Here is an 18,135-nt window from a genome sequence, read left to right as displayed (position 1 = left end):
TCCTTTCGTGCCCGTTCTTGCCTTCTCAGTCATTTGAATCAGCAGGAAAAGCCTCGAGTGGCTGAGCTTTTTACAGAAAATGATGAGACATCTGTGTTTTAAGATCTATTCCTGAGTCTTGACTTGGATTTAACCTTTCTTCTGCTTATAGCTGAGCTCTGCTTGTTCAGAGTATAAAGACACAATATTTCATCTCCATTTTAATGGTTTTAAATGCACACACTGCTTTACAGGGTAGTATATAATAATTAATCGGGTTTTAACTGTTCAGGAAATCTCTGTTCCTTACAGTTGTATATCCTGTAAAGACCTTTCAGGGTAAGGGTGCAGTTTATACTAAGCACACTGGGAAATGGCCCAGCATTACTTTTGGCATAAGGAGCCTGCTTTGGTCCTCGACATGGCTGCTTGGGGGCGTGGATCCCACAGGAAAGGGAGAATCCCACAGGGACTCTGCCTTCTTTCCTCCTGTGCTGCAGGTCCAGGAGAGGAGCCTGACCTTGGGCTCAGGGTCACTGCAACTCCAGAGACCTGGGACAAGGACAGCAGGGAGGTGCTGGGCAAACACAGTGATATGAAGGAACTGGTGTGACCCAAATGGGCCGATGCCAGCTGAGCCTGGAACATAAGCACTAAAACCTCCTGCTGCCAGCTTCCTAAAGGAGCTGATTGGCATGACAAAGTTACACCAAGAATGATTATTTCGGAGTCGTTTTAATTTTTAACTTAGTTTACTGCTGGTTTGTGTGGCCTGTACCATGTGCCCAAAAGCTTGCCTGCATTCTCCAGTTACACCAGCTTGTTGCATAAATATTGCTTCTTGAACTCCTTGTGTACTCTAACTCTCAGAGCCATAACACTATTATTATTATTTGAAGTCAAGCAGGATAATCCTAGCGGTTTGGGGATGGTTTATTTTCAGGGAAGGAAAATAATGAACCTTTAATGTGGTATTTTTTCCTACAATGACAAAACTTAAAAAGGAGAGGAAGAAAAAAATAACCTCTTTCCTTGAAACAGGGTTTCATGGCAGTAACCCACCCATCTTCCTGGCAAATGTTGGCACTGAACTTAGACACTCATCCACTGCTGTGAAGAGCTGCTTCTCATGTGGCATGCACCTGGGTAGTGAGGGGCAAGGTTGGGGTTTTGGGGTGTGTTGCAGCTGGGTTTATCCCCTGTGCCTTCATATGACGTTCCTTCTGTTGTAGCTCAGATACTCTGCTCAGAGCCTGTTTGACTACATGAAGAAAATCCAGCATGATTCCAGTGCCATGGAGACCTTTTGTGAGACGCTTCTGCAGGTCTTTGAGGACAACCTGCGGAACGACCGGTAATGGCTTGCTTTTGATCTGCAGCAGCAGGAGTGTTTGAAGCCAGATGTGTGGCTTCTGTTGTGCCAGAGCCATGTACTGTTTGGTTCAGTCCATCTGTTTGGTACAGCAGTACCCTTGGTAAAACACCTTACCCAGGAGTGATGGTGGAACAGATTCTGTGAACAGATGTGGTGCTGAGGGGCATGGTTTAGCACCAGGCTTGCTAGAGAATGCACTCAAAGATCTTAAACATCCTTTCCAACAAAAATGATTCTATTAATACTCTGCACTACGATGTTGTACACAGCGTGATTAGCACCAGGTTTTGTAGGGAGGGTTGTATGTTGCTGCACAGTGTTCAGTGCAGTCCAGGCACTGGGGTTTTTGTTTGTTTGGAGGTTTTTTGTTTGTTTTTCACAAATAGTTAAATTTTCTCATGAGGGTTTTTGGTCAAAGATGTCTCATTCTGCAGCATGAGATTAATTTGTCACAGTGCAAAATAGGAAATACTCCCCAGAGGAAGGAAGCACACAACTATTAATAGAATTTTCTGGTTTCTTTTTATTTTCCTCTTTTACCCCTTGAAATAGAAAATGTGGCCATAGTTATTTCAGCAGTTCATTTGATAATTCCCTGTAGTGGTGGCTTGGGATACGTTTTGTGGAAGGCATTGTTTATGTACAAGAAAATACATTAATATTTTCCACTACTGTTAATTGTTTTGTCAGAACCCTGCAAGTTTAAACCAGGAGTGTTGTTAATTAGGGTTTTTTTTCCTCTTGGCTCTAACGGAGAGGCCCCCTCTCAGCCAATGAGGAGGATTTAGCCAGCACACAGAAGTTACCAAGCAACACTCCTCTGGGTAAATCAGAGTCCTAATTTAAATGTGTAGGTAGATAGGAAGCTTCTTTCTTGGCTTCTCATTAAAACCAGTGTCTATATGTTTGCCAAGAGCTGTATTTACATTGTTAAACTCTTCTCTTTCATCAGGGTGTCTGTGCCTCTTCTGACGATGCTGGACCAAATGCTGGCGAATGGCTGCTTTGATATATTTACCATGCAAGAGAAGTAAGTCACTGAAAGTCTGTTTTGTTTATTTCCCACATTGCAGCAGGCCTCTTCAGTCTTACCCTGGCTGCTACTGCTGCTGAATGTTGCTCTAGATGTGGGTGTACACAACTCGTGAGTGTGTATGGATAGCGTTTTAATGTCATGAAGGGGGAAGCTGTGACAGATTCTGGGCCAGATAGCCTTGAAAGGGCCTGGGTAAGATCTTCAGCACTCCTGTCAGTCTAGAAACTGGCTATTGGTTCATTGTTTAACAACCAGTACATTAATCTTTCCTTTCCTAGCTTCCTAAATGCCTACTTTTTGGGGCATATTCTTCACTGTGCTGTCAGCCTTTAGCAATGGTAATGTCCTGGTGTGATGCCGCAGAGCAGCGTGCCTGCAAGGTAGCACTTCCAAAACCCTGCTGCTTTTGGTGAGATGAATATCCCCAGTGAAGTTAATTAAGGTTCTGATAGGAGTATAAAAGGCATAGCTCAATTTTTCCACACTCAGTTCTGAATTAAATATTTTCCAGAAGACTGGAATGGACAAACATGAGTAAGATATTCCAGTGTGAAATCACATTTTTCTGCACATGCTTCAGAAGGGAATTCCTTTCATTTCAATAACACTAAAATATATTCTACAGATGCTCTCAGGCAGCATCTTGCCACAGCTGTAGGTGTTTGCAGACTTGCACAACTTGTATCCTAAGGAGCACATGTATTGGATTTGGAATCTGTTGGTTCAGGAATTGCTCACAGAAGACAAATTGGAAAAGCTTTCATCACTCTAAAAGTTGTAATGGCTTTGACTCTTGTTTTGAAGCATGTATTTGAATAATCTCTCATAAATCACATTTGGCAGTCCCCTTCTTAAATGGGAATTTAAAATGAGTCAGATACAGATGGAATGAATATTACTACTTTGCTTTGGTGATCACACCAGTGACTGGGGACTTCCACATAGGCTCCAGTCTTCCCTGCTGAGCAAGATGATAGATTGTGGGTGGAAACCTTGAGGTAAAGCCTCTTCCCCATGTAATGGGTCAGTGAACAGACAGCCTGTGGTACCATCACTGTTTGCTGTGTCAGACTCAAACTGAATCCTGTAGTGCCATTTTAATGCTTTATTAGAAAGACCTGAAATCAAATCAAGCTCAAAAAGGGACAGTTTAGTTGCTGCATGTGACAGATTTTTGGTGATAGGGATGAACAAGGTGCGTGTTTCATGGAGAGACAAGAGAGCCTGAGGTCTAGGGCTGTGCTGTGTCTGGGAGCCTGTGTGCAGAGCCCCAGCTGTGGCATTGCCTGAGGAGTCCATGACTGTGTTTGGTATAATATTTGCCTTTGCTTACCTAGGCACGTGTCCTCGGGGTGTGGCTGGGGACAGATAGACACTGATCCTGGCTCTGGGATTTGCCCCCCACACTCCTTTTTGCATAGAAGAAAAGTGTGACTTTGGGCCTGGTTTCCTCAGTGGGACTGTTTATTCTCTCTTGAAAGCAGCATGCCATAAAAATGTAAAAACACTGCAGAGTGAGTCTGAGCTCTGCTCAGTGGCTTGAAAATACTGTGTGTGCACGTGGTGTCAGATACTCTATACAAAGTGTGCCAGCAGTAAGAGAGCATGAGGTGCATGGTTATTTTTACAGCAGCCTTGCTGCGGGGGAGCAGCTTTCCCTATGGATTCTTCTGCTGTGAACCTCCTGCTTGTCATGTAGTAAATGAAAACTGTTCAGAGAAGCTGGGAATGAAATGTCAGCATTCCTTGGGGTGCTCAGCTCCCATTTCACCTCCTTCCCTCATTTTTTATCATATTGGGCTCTGTGGGCTTTTAGCAAGGGGAACTTGGGGTGTAGAATGCCTGGCATCAGGATTATGCCTCTACACCAGCTGCTTAATAGTCAGCTGTCATGTTGAAAAGGTATTTGCAAATGGACTTTGGAGTTGTGCACTGCCATGGAGCTTTTTTTTCCCCTAATAAAATATTAGCACTCTGGACAGGTAAAATCCTTAATTTAAACAGGATTAGTAGCTGTTGGCTGAGTTTGACACTGACCAGGAGCTCAGTGCTCCTGTTAAAGGAAGTTGCCACATGGTGTCACTCCTGCCCTGCAGAGGTGAAGCTGCTGTGTGTTCTGCTTCACACTGTAAAGCTCATAAAGTTCAGAATAGGCAGCTTGATATTTCTGGGGTAGGTTGTAGATGAGTTTACATGTTTGGGAAGTTCTCTGGTGGGCTGGTCTCTTGTGATCTTGGTGCAGGAGGGAAAGGGAACCACTGGGTGTTTCTCCTCCACTAGAGTATTATGAATGCTTGTGTCTGAAGTGAGATTTATTTGTCACATACGGATCAATTCTCTGCCAGGGCCCTGCTGAACCTGCCAGCAGGGAAGTGAAGTGTAAGGTACATACCTGTCCAGTGGGGTTTGAAAGGAATCAGCTTTAGCATCATGGGGGTAATCAAAAGGCTCTGTCAGAGCAGCTTTTCTTTGCTGTCCTTGGCTTAGTTTGGCTCTGTAGTATGAACAGAAAAGCTCTCCCTGCCAATTTTCAGGCCAGCACTTCATCCTCATCTGATGGTGGCATAAACCTGCGTGTCCAGCATGAGAGCTTCCCCTCCCTTGAACTGGCAGGAGTGGTTTGTATTGCCACATGATGAATGGCAGTAGAGAACTGTTCCAGGTTAAAAACACCCTTCTTCCAGTAAAACCCAGCCTGAGGTAGTTCTGTTCTGGATCTGTTCTGCTGTGTGCTCACAAATTGAGCTAAAATAAGGAGGGAGATGGTAGGGGGAGCTGGGAGGGAAATCATTTCTCCTGGCAGCCATGCAGGTGTGTGCTTCTCTGTGAAACTGCAGCATCATTCACCTGCTGCTTTCTCCCACCCCAAACAGGGTGGTAGTTTTCAGCTGAAATGTCACTTCTTCCCTGTGGGGACACAGCCTGAAACCTCCTGATTTCATCTTGGTGTGCAATGTCTTTGTGGAGCTGCATTCATCATTGTGTAGGGAATGTTAATTGATCAGAGACTGCTGGAGGCAAGGGGCAAGGTGCTTGAAATGGAACTGTCATTAAGGAAGGGGAGCACGTTGGGCTTTCCTGAACTCACCAGGGCTACTCTTCAAAGACAGTGGTAACTGTCAGCTCCCTGCTGGGACAGGGGAGGGAGAATAAAGGAGAGTGCACTGGAGCCACTTGCCAAACTGGCTCTGAAGCACAATATTCTGGTTATGGCTCCTGTGGCTGCAGGAGTCATTCTGCTGTCTCATGAGTAAATGGTCACCAGAGATGCTCAGCCTGCCAAGAGCCTGGGCAGAGAGCGGTTCCTGAGAAAGTACAGGAAGGTCAGGCTGATAGCCAGTGTCCTGTGAGCTTAGTAGCCTCTGAAGGACATTTCAGGACCTAGGGCTTTCTGGAGTGGTCAGTAAAAGCAGTGTTTCTTTTCCCTGCGTCTCTCTCTTTTACATACTCAGCAGAAGCACTCTGGCCCTGGCTGTGGGTAGCATCTTTCTGCTGGTCTTAGTGTTTAAGGTGCTCTGTGCCCCGCACTGATTTCCTGCTAATGATTTCTATGCATTGCATGCTCCCATGGATTTTTATACAGCAGTTATCTTTGTGGCCTCCTCTGGACCTGCTCTAACAGTTGCATGTCCTCCTTGTGTTGGGGGACTACAGAGCTGGACCCAGCACTGCAGGTAGGACCTCAGCAGAGCAGAGGGGCAGAATCCTCTCCTTCCACCTGCTGCCCACACTGCTGGGGATGCAGCCTAGGATGTGTTTGGCTTCTGGGCTGAGAATGCATGCTGCTGGCTCATGTTATGCTTCTCATCACCCCCAAGTTGTGCTCCTCAGAACTCAATACACTCTATCCATTCCTTACCCAGCCTCTCTATGTGCTTGGGCTTGCCTAAACCCAGGTGCAGGACCTTACACTTGGCTTTGTTGAACTTCATGAGTTTGACATTGGCAATGCCCTCCAGCCTCTTAAGGTCCCAGTGGATGGCATCCCTCTGAATCCCACTGCTGTTGAGTGAGGCCATGGCTGTTGGCTGATTCACAGCCACCCCAGGTGCTGTCAGCTGAGCTATTGACACCAAGTTCACCCTTCAGAGGAAGGAGCCCACACCTCTCAGTACCGCGTGCGCCCAATTTACCTAATGCAAAGAATTTAGACTGATCCCTTTTCCCCAGAGGCTGAGGCTGTTTCTGCTGGCACTGAGCCTACACAGGAGAAGGAATTTTCTCAATTTCCTTTAAAGAGGCCAAGCTATTTGAGCCTCTTGAGATCACACGTAGGTTAGGTTTAGTTATTACAGAAGTGGAATTGGCAAATGACAGAAAGGGCATCTGTTTTAAACACAGAATGCGGCTCATAAGGTGAGCTCTAGTAAATTTGTTCCAGATGCTCTTGTTCCAATTGGTCTCTTTGTTGCTCTGCTTCTCAGTGATGTCCCTGTTGTTCAAACAGTTTAACTCTCACCTAATTCACTCTGTGCTGAAAGCCAGGCATGCAGCACAGGAATTGTAATCAGTTGTCTACACAGTGTCTTTGTGTAATTGGGGGTGGGAGGAGAAGACATTTCACCAAGGTAAGAAAAACCATACCTGCTCTTAATATAACATTAAGAGAGCAGATATGCTCTTCTCTCCCTCTCACCCAGCCAAACCAGTGTCTGTGGGTGCACAAGGACTCATTCTGTCGGTCTCATCGTGTGTCTCCTACGTGCATGCTTGCCATGCCTATCATACTCCTTACCAGCTGAGTGCTGGTGTCACTGCAGGCAAGGGGTGGCCTCAGACTTGCCCTGTAAGCATGTGGTGGGGATATTTGAACTCCACCCTCCACAGACTCTCTCTAGTCCTGAAAGCCACTACCAGCTCTGAAAATGACTTAGGAAGCCTCAATATGAGCATTGAAACCTGGTGGGTTTATTTATTCTCTCAGTGTGGTTTTCTGGACAACACAGAGACAGCCACAGATGACATTACTTAGGTTAACGCTTCCATGGTTGGTTGTTCAGCTTTTTTAAGCAGGTCACTGTTTCTCAGTATAGAGCAGCATTTTGTTAAGAATTTGTTTTAAAGTCATTAAAAACCACTAAGTCTTGCCTGGAAAACTGTGTGTAACAAGGTGCATTAACTTAACAAAACATCTTGTCACTCCTATAAACATCGCGTGCTAAATGTGCTGGTTTTCAGCAGATTAAACTCTGAAGCTTTTCAGAGTGTTTTTTATCCACAGCTCTTGAACCATGGTAGCAGAAAATGGAGTATTTTTGCATCCTGCTTTACATACACAGTGTGGTGAGGTTTCCAGAATATGTGGTCTAGAGGTAATTGTGCTGGCTAGACAAATATGAAATAGTTTCTTTTGCATTTGTGGCACTCCAGCTTTGAGTGGAGCAAGTAAAAGATTAAATAATTTGTACTGGGATAAAAGCAATATTCCCTCTTTCGTCTCCTCAACAGCTCCTTGGAATATAGCAACAATACTTGTGTTTGTATGAGTGTCTGGGAAAGAGCACTGAGACTCAGGTTTCCCAGACTGTGTAGAAAAAGCAAAGAATTTGCTAAATGTATTTAAAGATGGCTTCGTGACTCCTGCACTTAGCGCTGTAAGCCCTGGGTTTAATTGCGTTGTCTGGAATCGCTAAAGGAATTTGGGCTGTGAAATGGTGGAGCATTTAAGAACAACATTCATCCTCTTTTATGTAAAGTTTGGTTGAAGACCTTGAGGAATGACCAAGCACCACAAGGGTACACAGACTAAATAGTTTTTGTTTGGTTATAGAATACTTTAAATCGTAACAAGGTGTTTCTACTGCTAAACACAAGCCACGGCTAGGCTGCCATCATGCACCTTCTGAATTAGTTTGGATAAAGGTAGTTCATGCCTCAGCATTAGAGGTAGCAGCAGTGTAAATAATGGATACAAATGTCTTCCCTCTTAAAAGCAAACCAACCAACCAGCCCAGTAGTGTGGTGGCCAAACTTAGCAACGGTCCACCTAGCACTGGCTGTGCTGCTCTGGAAGAGGCATGCAGTGCTCTGCCTTGTCATTCTCCTTCGAATGTTTGTTTGGTGTCTTTGCAATCATTAATGTGTTTGAAAGTCTGCTGAAACCTGCTCTTCTTTTTTACTTAACAGCCATCCCTTTTCCATGAAGTTATTTAACCTATGTAAAGAAGAGATCAGAAGGTCCAAAGACATCCGGAAGCTTCGCTCCAGCATAGGAGTGTGAGTCGATGAACTAAAGCAATCCTCTCTTTGCTCATAGAAAGGGAAGAAAATGTAACAGCTAGGGCTGGTCCATGTGAAATGGAAAATGCATAACAGTACCTGTAGCACTTGTGTACTTCTGGGTGGTTGGGGTGAAAACATTGAGGGATCTGATAGAATGTGAGTATTTCTAGAATGTTGTTGATACTCCTAAAGATGCAGTGGATCATTTTGCTTATTGCCTGTAGAGAGCCTGACTCAATGCCAGTGCAAAATAGCTATAATGGATTAGTTCCTAGGTGTGAAGTAAGAAGAGCTGGAAACATCTGAAAAAGTGTCTGGCTTGAGATAAAAATCCTCAGTTCAGATAGCAGATAAGGCAAACCAGAAATGCAGCAGTCAGAACAGACAGTACTGGGTGAGGAAAGGAGGACAAAAGAGCAAGGAGTGCAAAGCTGAAGGAAGGGTCGTTGGCAGAAACCTGGCAGATGATTTTATTGCCTTACATTTAATTTCTTTATTGGTAGCATTTTCAGAGTGCAGGGAAGCCTAAAAGCAAGTGTAGCCTCACATTCCTATGTTGTCCTTGCCTCTGACCTACATCACAGCCACACTCTGCTTTTGTCGGCTGCGAGGCCTGGGCTCACTCGCGGTTCCTGGCTCCCGGACTTTGGTGCCAGTCGGCAGCTTTCAATCCGTATTTGTGTTGGCACAGATGTGTGGCATCCCAGGAACCTGCCAGGGGTTCAGTCCCTTCCCTCAGTGTTTGCTTTCCCACAGCACTTTAGAACTGAGATTTCCTGGGGGCAGCAACACTTCCCCTCCCACCCTTTTTTCTGATACACCTCTTCACTCTGATCCTCAAAATGCACTTCTGTGGTTACAACACAGGGTCTGCTTGTTCCTTCTGTTTTCTAGGTTTTGTGGCCTGATTCAGTTCGAAGGAGACATGAGAGAGAAAGTTCTATTTCAGTTGTTCCTCCTCCTTTGCCATCCATTTCCTGTAGTAAGTATTGAAGACATTGCACATTAGCAAATGTAGCATTTGAGATGCAAGGGAAAAAAGATGTGCAGAGCAGTGCAGCAGCATTCTTTTTATTGGGTATTGATAGAGCAGGTTTTACTTATCAAGGCTCTGCTACCTGCAGTCCTGCCATCCAAAACAGGCAACTGCATGCTTGCAGCAGAGCTGGCTGTTTGTGTACTGCTCTTTCATCTTCTGTCCAAACCACAGGATGTTAGGGGTTGGAAGGGACCTCAAGACACCAATGAGGTGCTTAAGTCATTTGTTTCTTTTTAACATAGCCCCCAGCACAGTGAAGATCTGACCAGCAGTTAGTGCTTGGAGGCACCAGTTGGAGGAGTCACTGTTAGGTTGTGACATTCCCAACAGCAGCAGCACAGTAGTAGTTCTGATTCAAGGAAAATTATTTGCCCCTGTTTTCAGGTGTGACAAAAGCCTGTACAGTGCAGGAAAGTGTATCAGAAGTTCACCTCTTTCATGTAACTATCTGAGGCAGGACACGAACCCTGAGTTACTACTCTGTGTAAGAGAACATCATATAAGCTGTAATGTTGTCACAGTCCTTTAAAAGTTTTGATGACTTCAGTTTTCAGAGGAGGAGCGGTGTTTAGTGCACAGAGCTGGAAGTCCTGACTTAGAGGTGCAGTGACAGCCAAACACGGGCCACAGCTCTGTGCTAGGGTGGTCAGTGCAAGGCTTTCACCTTGGACCCCTGCAGCTGTGTGAGGAGCAGCCCCTCATCTGCAGCTATGGTCAGGACTGCGATCAAAATAAAGCAAGGGCACATAAAAAGTGTGGAAAAACCATGAGGTCTTGAAGTGGTTTGAGGACACCCTGAACAGCTGGTGTCTGGCCAGTGCAGACTGGCATTCTTCACTCTAACATTGATTAATTTTGCCAATTACTTCTTGATAAGGTTGAAATCATCTGGTGGTGCTCAGCAAAGTCCAGGTTTTTAGTCCAGCTGTTCCCATGTTCTCTGGACTTGCTACATGAGGAATCCTTTGCAGGAAGGGCACAATGTAAGAACTGAAGAGAGATCATTTCAATTTCATGGGGTTTTGGTATTTTACATCATAAATGTTTTCTTTTTACACATGGGTCAATGTAATCTGGTACTAGTGCTCCAGAAATATTCCTAGAATTTCTTTGCCTGCCTTTGCTTATCACCAGGCTTTCTGGAAGAACACCCAACCAAGCAGAGTTTGGTTTTGTGGAAGTTTTACTGTCATCCATTTACTGTCTTCCTATGCACTGTATTTCAGAAACCAGCCTGTCTCTGTAGCTGGGATAGTCTCAATGTTCAGTCCTTGTGAGGGAAGGAGCTGTAGCTGCCTCACTCTGAAATAACTGCAAGAGTTCAGTGCAGGCACACTGACAGCATGGCCAGAGCCTGTGACGTTGCAGTATGAATTTCCTTGAGGTGCAGAAACTCAGTCCCTCCTTGCTGCAAATCATTGTCAGAGGCATGTCTGGACAGGACAGAAAGTGACTGTCAGCATGAGGAAGCAGCAGGGGCACTGGGCAGCTCCACTCAGGGCTCTGGATATTTTACTGAAGCTTCCTCTGCTCTTGCCCACAGATCCGGAAAACCACAGCCAGTCAAGTTTACGAAATGTTGATAACCTACAGTGACATCGCCGATCCTGCCGTCATGGACGAGGTCATGACCATCCTCAGTGACACCAACTGGTAAGTGAATTTGCTGCCACATATTAATAAGAGCTGAAATAAATTTTGTACCTTTGGATTTAAGAAAAAGCTGATGCCTTTGAAGGCTGATGGCAAAGGAAGCTGTAAGAAACAGTACCCTGGTTTCAGCTGTTCATTGGTTCTAGGCCTAAAGCGCTGCTGAAAAGAATTCCTTTGAAGACCTCTCTCCTGCGCTGTCCCACTGGAAGTAGGATATAGAAAGTCACAGTATAAAGTATAAAGTCGCCCCTAGATCAAGTAAAATATCCATAGTTTTCTAATGTAGAAAGGGAGGAGATCTTGGAAATTCTCCATGAAGCAGAGAGTGACTGAGCTGTGCTAATAGTCAAACTTCAACTGCACAGACAGTTTCTTGGCATTTATGAGCCCTGGCAGGATTTGGGGAAAGGAAGGATCACTGCAAGCTGGGAAACAACAGAATTAGCAGAACAGCTCAAATCTCCCGTGAAACGTAATTACTCAAAATGCTGCAAACCTTGTATTCAAGCAAATATTTTGCATTGGAACAGTTTAGCTGTTTCCCAGCACATAATTGCATGAATTAAACAACAACCACTCCTCTCTAACCCGACTCATTTATGCCCTACTGTTACCTGTAACATCAGGTCCTGTTCTTTAGGAACAATAGTCACCGAAGCAGCAGAATGTCTTTCTGGGGCAGGAGGACCTTGTTCTGTCTCCACCTTTGAAGTGATAAGAGGAGGGGATACTCACCATAATTCTGGCACTGTTTTTTATCCCCTTCTTCCAAATTTTAGCCTTGTGCATTACAGTCACCATGAAAAGTTTATAAACAATGCACGCCTCAGGGTCCTGAGGAAACAAAGAGCTCTGAGAGATTAATTTATTTGGTTTGCTGCCATCTTGGATGTTCTTCCTTGTTAAAGGTAATGCTCCTGGGTCGTGGGTCTGCTGACCCAACACCCTGCCTCAGAGAGTACTCAAAGTTAGTACATAAGAATAGACAGGACAGAAAACAACATTTTATTTAGTCATTATAGTAAATTAACATTCATGGAAATAAAATTAACCTAGAGATGTTCAGAGAATGAATGAGTCTTAGCCTTGTGGTTTACATATTTTCAGATTTCATGCTGACATTAACTAATGTCTATTTACTTTCTAGTTTATTTCTGTGCCTGAACTTAAATAACTTTTATATTTGGGAAAGGAAAACCAAGTTTGTCATTGTGAGGGGTAGCTGCTGCTGCTGTTATGAATTTTCCAGTACAAAAACGCGGCAGCGGACTCAGGGTTGAAGAATTGGTTAACAAGGGCTCTGCCTGTTGTTAGCAGGACCTGGCTAACTGCATTTGCATGGTTGGTGCTGTGTTTAGTGTGACTCAGGGCTCGCCTATGAAATGGGAATTGAAAAGCAGGCCTGCTCCGAGGTTACATAAAGAATGCTAGCAGAAACAATGGAGGAGGATTAGATTACTGCTGTCACCAAGGGATATTTACAATACCAAAATTAGGAGTGGTGCACACCAAACTGCTGCAGGAGAAGCAGACACAGCAGCTCTTCTCCTCAATGGGTTACTAAAGCAAAGCAAAAAGCTTCCTAAAGACCCTTTCAGAAAACCACCTATCCTGGTTTTGTGTTTACTGGCATGTTCAAGGTGTGACTGGCTGTCTGGTTTATTGTCTGTCTTACTTTAGAGCTTGCTCTAAGTTCCCCTTTGCAGGATGTCCACCACACTAAGGTTAAGGATGAAGAGCCAGTTTACTTAAACCTTAATTGTTTTATCTTGGTAGATTTGATCTGTTTACAAAAGAAGATATTTCAAGTCATTGCTGAGTGTCAGGGAGAGCTGCTTGTTACTGTCAAGCTCTCTCAGTGCTAAACCCAGCACAGTAAATTCCAAATTACAAAAAGCATTGCCATCGGGAAGCCAAATGAGAATCAATATTTGGGGCAGGTAATTGCTGGCATACCTTCATCTGTTCCTTGGTGGAACTGCAGAGTTTATCATACAATTCTATATTCAGAGTTCTAATTATGCTATAAATAATCAATTTTAAGTTACAGGAAGGTTTCAACCATTAAATATGAAAAATTGTCCAAGGTGTCTTAATAAAATATAGTTCAGTTTGTTTTTATCTTGCCCTTCATGCTTCTCTCTAGTTTTGGACTCTTGCTATGCCAAGAGCTCCATTTTTAATAGTTCATTTACAGCTGTTACTTAAGGAAAACAAAATTAACTGTACTGAGGTGGTGAGCAGTACTGGCAGTCCCACCACATTCCAGGCAGAGGGGTGGATTTTTTACAACAAGGAGAAGAATGCTGTTTGTATGGATTTTTGGCATTTGGGGGCTTTTTGTAACTGACACTTCTTAAGGAAATTATCTGATGGACATGCTGCTATTTCAGAAACTTTCTAAGAGACTCACAAGGGTGAAGTCTGGATTTTCTAGGTGAGGAGAAGGTATCTTCAGCTGTAGAGTATTCTTCAAATCCACTGAAATCCTTGAGGTGAAGCTTCCTGAAGCTAAAAGGAGCTGTAACTTCACAGAATAAATCCATGAACTCAAGTCAAAAGGGATTCCAAAACCTAGCAGAAACAGCTCTGGGCAGGTTAGTGGCAGCTGTGCTCTCTGGAAGGGTGCTGTGTGTTTATGGTATATCTGGCTCAAGATGGTACAGAAGTGGTACAGGTTCTTAAAATGTGACACAATAAAAACTTGTATGGTTTGAAATATGCATAAGATGGTAGTGTGATAATGACATGGACAGCCTAAGCAGCTGTATCCATGTAGCCATCTTGAACTAACTGGAGCTGCCTCCTTTTGCAGGGAAGCTGAGCTGCCAGTGGTGCGAGAGAAGCGTAACTGTCTCTGTGATCTCATGAAAGTGCCCAGACCACAGCTGGTGTCCAAGGTAAGGTTTGGAAACATGTTTCTGAAACCTGCTAACGATCACTTGTTCACTAAACCCACTCCTGTACCACAGATGCAGTCCTTCAGTGGTTCATGAATGTCTCAGTGTCCCCACAGCTTACCACAGAATCTATGGGAGTGCTGAAGACTCCTGTCTTAAGCCCTTCCAGTCTGATTTCTTGACACCATTCCAGACTTGCAGTGTGACATCTTACTCAGGCAAAATGCAAGAATGAAATAACATGGTACAGATGTTTCAGAAACTGTTCATCTGCCCTTTCTGGGGAAAGAAAAAAGGGTAAAAACCTCCCTGTCAATTTAAAGCAGCAAAATTATAGTGTGAGAGGCACAAACCACCAAATTCTACAACTGCCTGAGAGGGAGAATAGAAGCTAAAAGTTACTACATGTGTAAGCAGACAGACCACATATCCACACAAAGATCCAGCTTCAGTGTAGTGCAGATAGTTTGGAATTGCCCATCTGCTCAGAAGGTCACAAGTACAGAATTTTCTGCTTTGGTAAGGATTTCTCAGGGGTTCCTTTCCTTTCTGTCCAAAACCGAGGGGGCTGAATTGTTCCTGCTGCAGAGAACATGTGTTCGCTTGGCAATTTACAAAGCCAAATATCCATAGAGGTATCTCAGATGGAATAGCTACAAATAGTGCCATGTGACATATGGAAGTTATGTGCTGAATTTGGACCTTCACCTTTTCCTCCCCCTTTCACATAAGGAAATAGTATAACTTCTAGCACAAAGTTAAGCCTGCACCTGCTCTGAGAACTGTTGGAGTTCACTCAGTGATACTCACTGAAGGTGAAGGACTTTGCACAGCTGTCCAGGTGTCCCTACTAGCAGCCAGTTTGTACTCACATGAGTGCACAACACTTTGCTGCTCTTCAAGAGCTCACAGATCCTGAGAACAGAGGAGACACAGAGGAAGCCAAGCACAACAGTATGAAAAGGTGAATTAAGTTAATTTCATACAAAATGAACACTTAGCATTCCTTTAAAACTTGGACAAATAAAATGTGCTACATTGTAGTTAAAAATTAAGTTGTTAAAGAGGACTGTAAACACTACCACTTCTCCACTTACTTCACTGAATTGCAATAGTATAAAGCTCCCTGACCTCTTGTTCTCCCTTCTTGTAGAGCTCAGCATAAGGAGGGTGCAGGCTCTGGCTGCTGGTTGCAAGCTGAAACTCATGGTTCAGGTGCCAGTGGCACTGGCAGAGGCTGCGCTGCGGTGTCCTGACAAACTGGATCCTCGGCACACGCTGCCCAGGGCTCCTGAAGGGAAGGAGAGGCAGAGCTTGTGACTAAAGCTTTGTGCAGGTACACCACGGGAAGGCCACACAGATTCATTGTGCTTTCAGTTTGTAACCTCATTATCTGTAGCCACAAGATGGCAGGTTGTCTGCATCCTTCTGTTCCCCATTGACCTGGGTGTTTTTGATGTCAGTGATTTCTACTTCTGCCAATCTGAATGGAGCCATTCAGTTTGTGTTAAACCTGACTTGCTGCACCCATCTCTTGTAAGAATTGTTTTTCAGAGGTAAGAATGGCAACACTTAGTGACAATAAAATCTTCCTGAACATAAAGAATCTCTATGGGTAAGTCTCTCATTCTTATGTCACAGTTGAACAAAAATTCAGGTTTCACTTCAGCTAAAAATCAAAGCCTCAGATGGAGCTCTATATAATGAATTCAAGCAAATGCTTTTTGTGGGGAACTAGCTGTTAGGGACTCAAACCTTTTTTCCCTCTTGAGGAACAGAGATGAATCAGTATTTCATGCAGCTGCTAGGAACTGAGACCATTTCTTACTGCCCACCAAATGAAATGGCTGTAACAGTTCTCTTTATTAAGACCAATGTGGTGGGAAGGACAAATGCACAGGCAGCATGTATTCTAATTACACTTTGTTGTTCCACGGTTCTAATTAAATCCTAGTATCCCAGACAAGAACAGTGGCTCACTCTGTGTGCAGACATACATAGACAGATATACAGAGAGATATCTACACACACCCCCTATAAAAAGTTGAAAGGAAGGAAAAATTTGGCAAGAGGAGCTATAACCAAGTCAGTGTGTGTCTCCTGCAGTTCATAGCAGGTACCTTGCAATCTGCTGCGTTTCCCACAACCTGCCTCGGGGATTCTTTTTCCTTTTTAAAAAGGTAACTGTAAATTATATTATTAGTACTTCTTAGGTACATGTGCAGGCTGATGAAATTCAGCCTGGATCAGTGTTCTTCAACTCTAAACCAAACAGAACTCAGTTTCCCTACCGTACAGATGGAGTTGGTTGGTTGTCTGCACACACCTCAGGGGCTCTTCCAGGCACAACTGCAGAAGACACTCTCCTGCCCCAAGGCCCCTGCCTTGTTCCGCTGTCAATACTGTGGAAGTTTCTAGTACATTCCTGAAGCACCCTGGTTTTGTGGAGCTACACCTATTGGTCCCTGCTCCAAGACAGACACAAGTTGTGTGGCAAAGCCTGGTCATTCCAGAAGACCTGAGATAGTCCAGTGAAAACTCTGAGCAGCTGTGTGTGTGATCATCTGGCTGCCAGATGTTACAGACAGGACTGCACTTTTCACACAGCCCTGAATGAGAGGCTGTCACTGCCCACTCTCTGGCCTAAGCCCTACCCAGAGCTATACCTCTGCCAGCACCAGCTGCAGCTCCTGGAAGCAGGAATGAGCCAGTAGCAGGGAATTGTTGAGGGCCCCAAGCAGTGTTTAACAGAAACCTCTCCTTATGCTTTCAGTGGTCACAGGCTTTCCTGGTGCATTTTTAAGGCTTCCCTATGGTAACAGTCCTCTTGTGATCTCATGGCCTGTATTTGATGGTTATTTCAATGAGAAATACAATTTAACAACCCAACTGAGTTTGGTAAACAACAAAGCGAGCAAACAGCACGATCTGTGGTGTAACTAAGACCTCCCTAAGAAAGGAGTCACTGCACAAAGATTAATTTAGTGAAGCACAACTTACTAATAAATTCTAAGCCTCCAAACGCATTGTTCTTCCTGCACACAGATACACGGAGATAACACAGCTTAGCATCACTGCCTTACCTTGGCTTTAGTTGAAGTGGTAATAATCCATCCCTTCCTTCAAGTTCAGCATGCTCAGGTTTGTTTCAAATGCTCCACCTGTCAAATCCTGGGAGAGAAGAAAACAAGAATTAGATCAACCAGCCAAACTCATTGCAGGCTGTGACAGGTTTTGGTAATTTGGTTTTTTCAGACCACAAAAGAAAGTCCCATTTGTAGAACTACAGATAAGTAAAGCAAGGGTCAGAAATGGTTTCCATTCAAAAATTTGGTGTATTTTGAAAAACTGATGTCCAGATTAATGGGGGAGGAGATGCTGGACCACTCCTCCTGCTGCTCTGTAGCACACCAGGGCTACACTGAGCACAGCTCACAGCCAGCTGTTGGCACAGGCTCTTTCCTGATACAGGCCTGTTCAGAGACTGGACCAAGAGAATGAGACAGACAAAACTGTGATTACTGTACATTCTGAACAATGATTAACTTGGCTGATGAAACAAACCTTTCATCAAGCAACTGAAATATTTTTGCATAGTTAAAAGTGTTTCCTTTTGAGCCCCAGTTAATGTTATCTGCACAGGAATCTGGTAGGTTTGCTCCATAAGCAATTTTGCAAGGCCATGAAGTTGTTAAGAAAACACAGCAGCTTCAGCATTTCTAAGCATTTCTACTTTGGTTTTCCTGGAGTCCTTAATTCTACTCATCTCCAGGGCTGTCATCATATAATGAATTAAACACCACAGCACTATAGGAGGCAGGTAAAGAGACGACCAGTGTTCTTGTGGTTGGCCCAGAGCAGCAATACCAAAGGTTAACACTGCACAGCAGAACTGCAAGTGTTCAGGAGAGGAAGTCACAAAACCAGAGTC

The 18,135-nt window shown here is 44.2% G+C and overlaps 2 protein-coding genes across 2 annotated transcripts in view; one reads left to right on the top strand and one right to left on the bottom strand.

Annotated features, from left to right (window-relative positions):
• TBCD (tubulin folding cofactor D) overlaps positions 1-14,757 on the top strand; it is a 117,312-nt gene extending 102,555 nt beyond the window's left edge. The window contains exons 33-38 of the mRNA XM_009898022.2: positions 1,212-1,333; positions 2,307-2,384; positions 8,517-8,606; positions 9,507-9,594; positions 11,195-11,304; positions 14,120-14,757. Of these exons, the coding sequence (XP_009896324.2) occupies positions 1,212-1,333; positions 2,307-2,384; positions 8,517-8,606; positions 9,507-9,594; positions 11,195-11,304; positions 14,120-14,300 (669 nt within the window). The 3' untranslated portion in view covers positions 14,301-14,757. The remainder of the gene's footprint in view (positions 1-1,211; positions 1,334-2,306; positions 2,385-8,516; positions 8,607-9,506; positions 9,595-11,194; positions 11,305-14,119) is intronic.
• Positions 14,758-14,760: 3 nt separating this feature from the next.
• Positions 14,761-18,135, bottom strand: part of B3GNTL1 (UDP-GlcNAc:betaGal beta-1,3-N-acetylglucosaminyltransferase like 1) — a 114,426-nt gene continuing 111,051 nt past the window's right edge. The window contains exons 12-13 of the mRNA XM_054170983.1: positions 17,288-17,375; positions 14,761-15,495 (exon numbers count right to left, since the gene is read on the bottom strand). Of these exons, the coding sequence (XP_054026958.1) occupies positions 17,295-17,375 (81 nt within the window). The 3' untranslated portion in view covers positions 14,761-15,495; positions 17,288-17,294. The remainder of the gene's footprint in view (positions 15,496-17,287; positions 17,376-18,135) is intronic.

Source organism: Dryobates pubescens, chromosome 20 (assembly GCF_014839835.1).
Source record: "Dryobates pubescens isolate bDryPub1 chromosome 20, bDryPub1.pri, whole genome shotgun sequence".
NCBI lineage: Eukaryota > Metazoa > Chordata > Aves > Piciformes > Picidae > Dryobates > Dryobates pubescens.
This window is presented reverse-complemented; position numbering and strand designations above follow the sequence as displayed.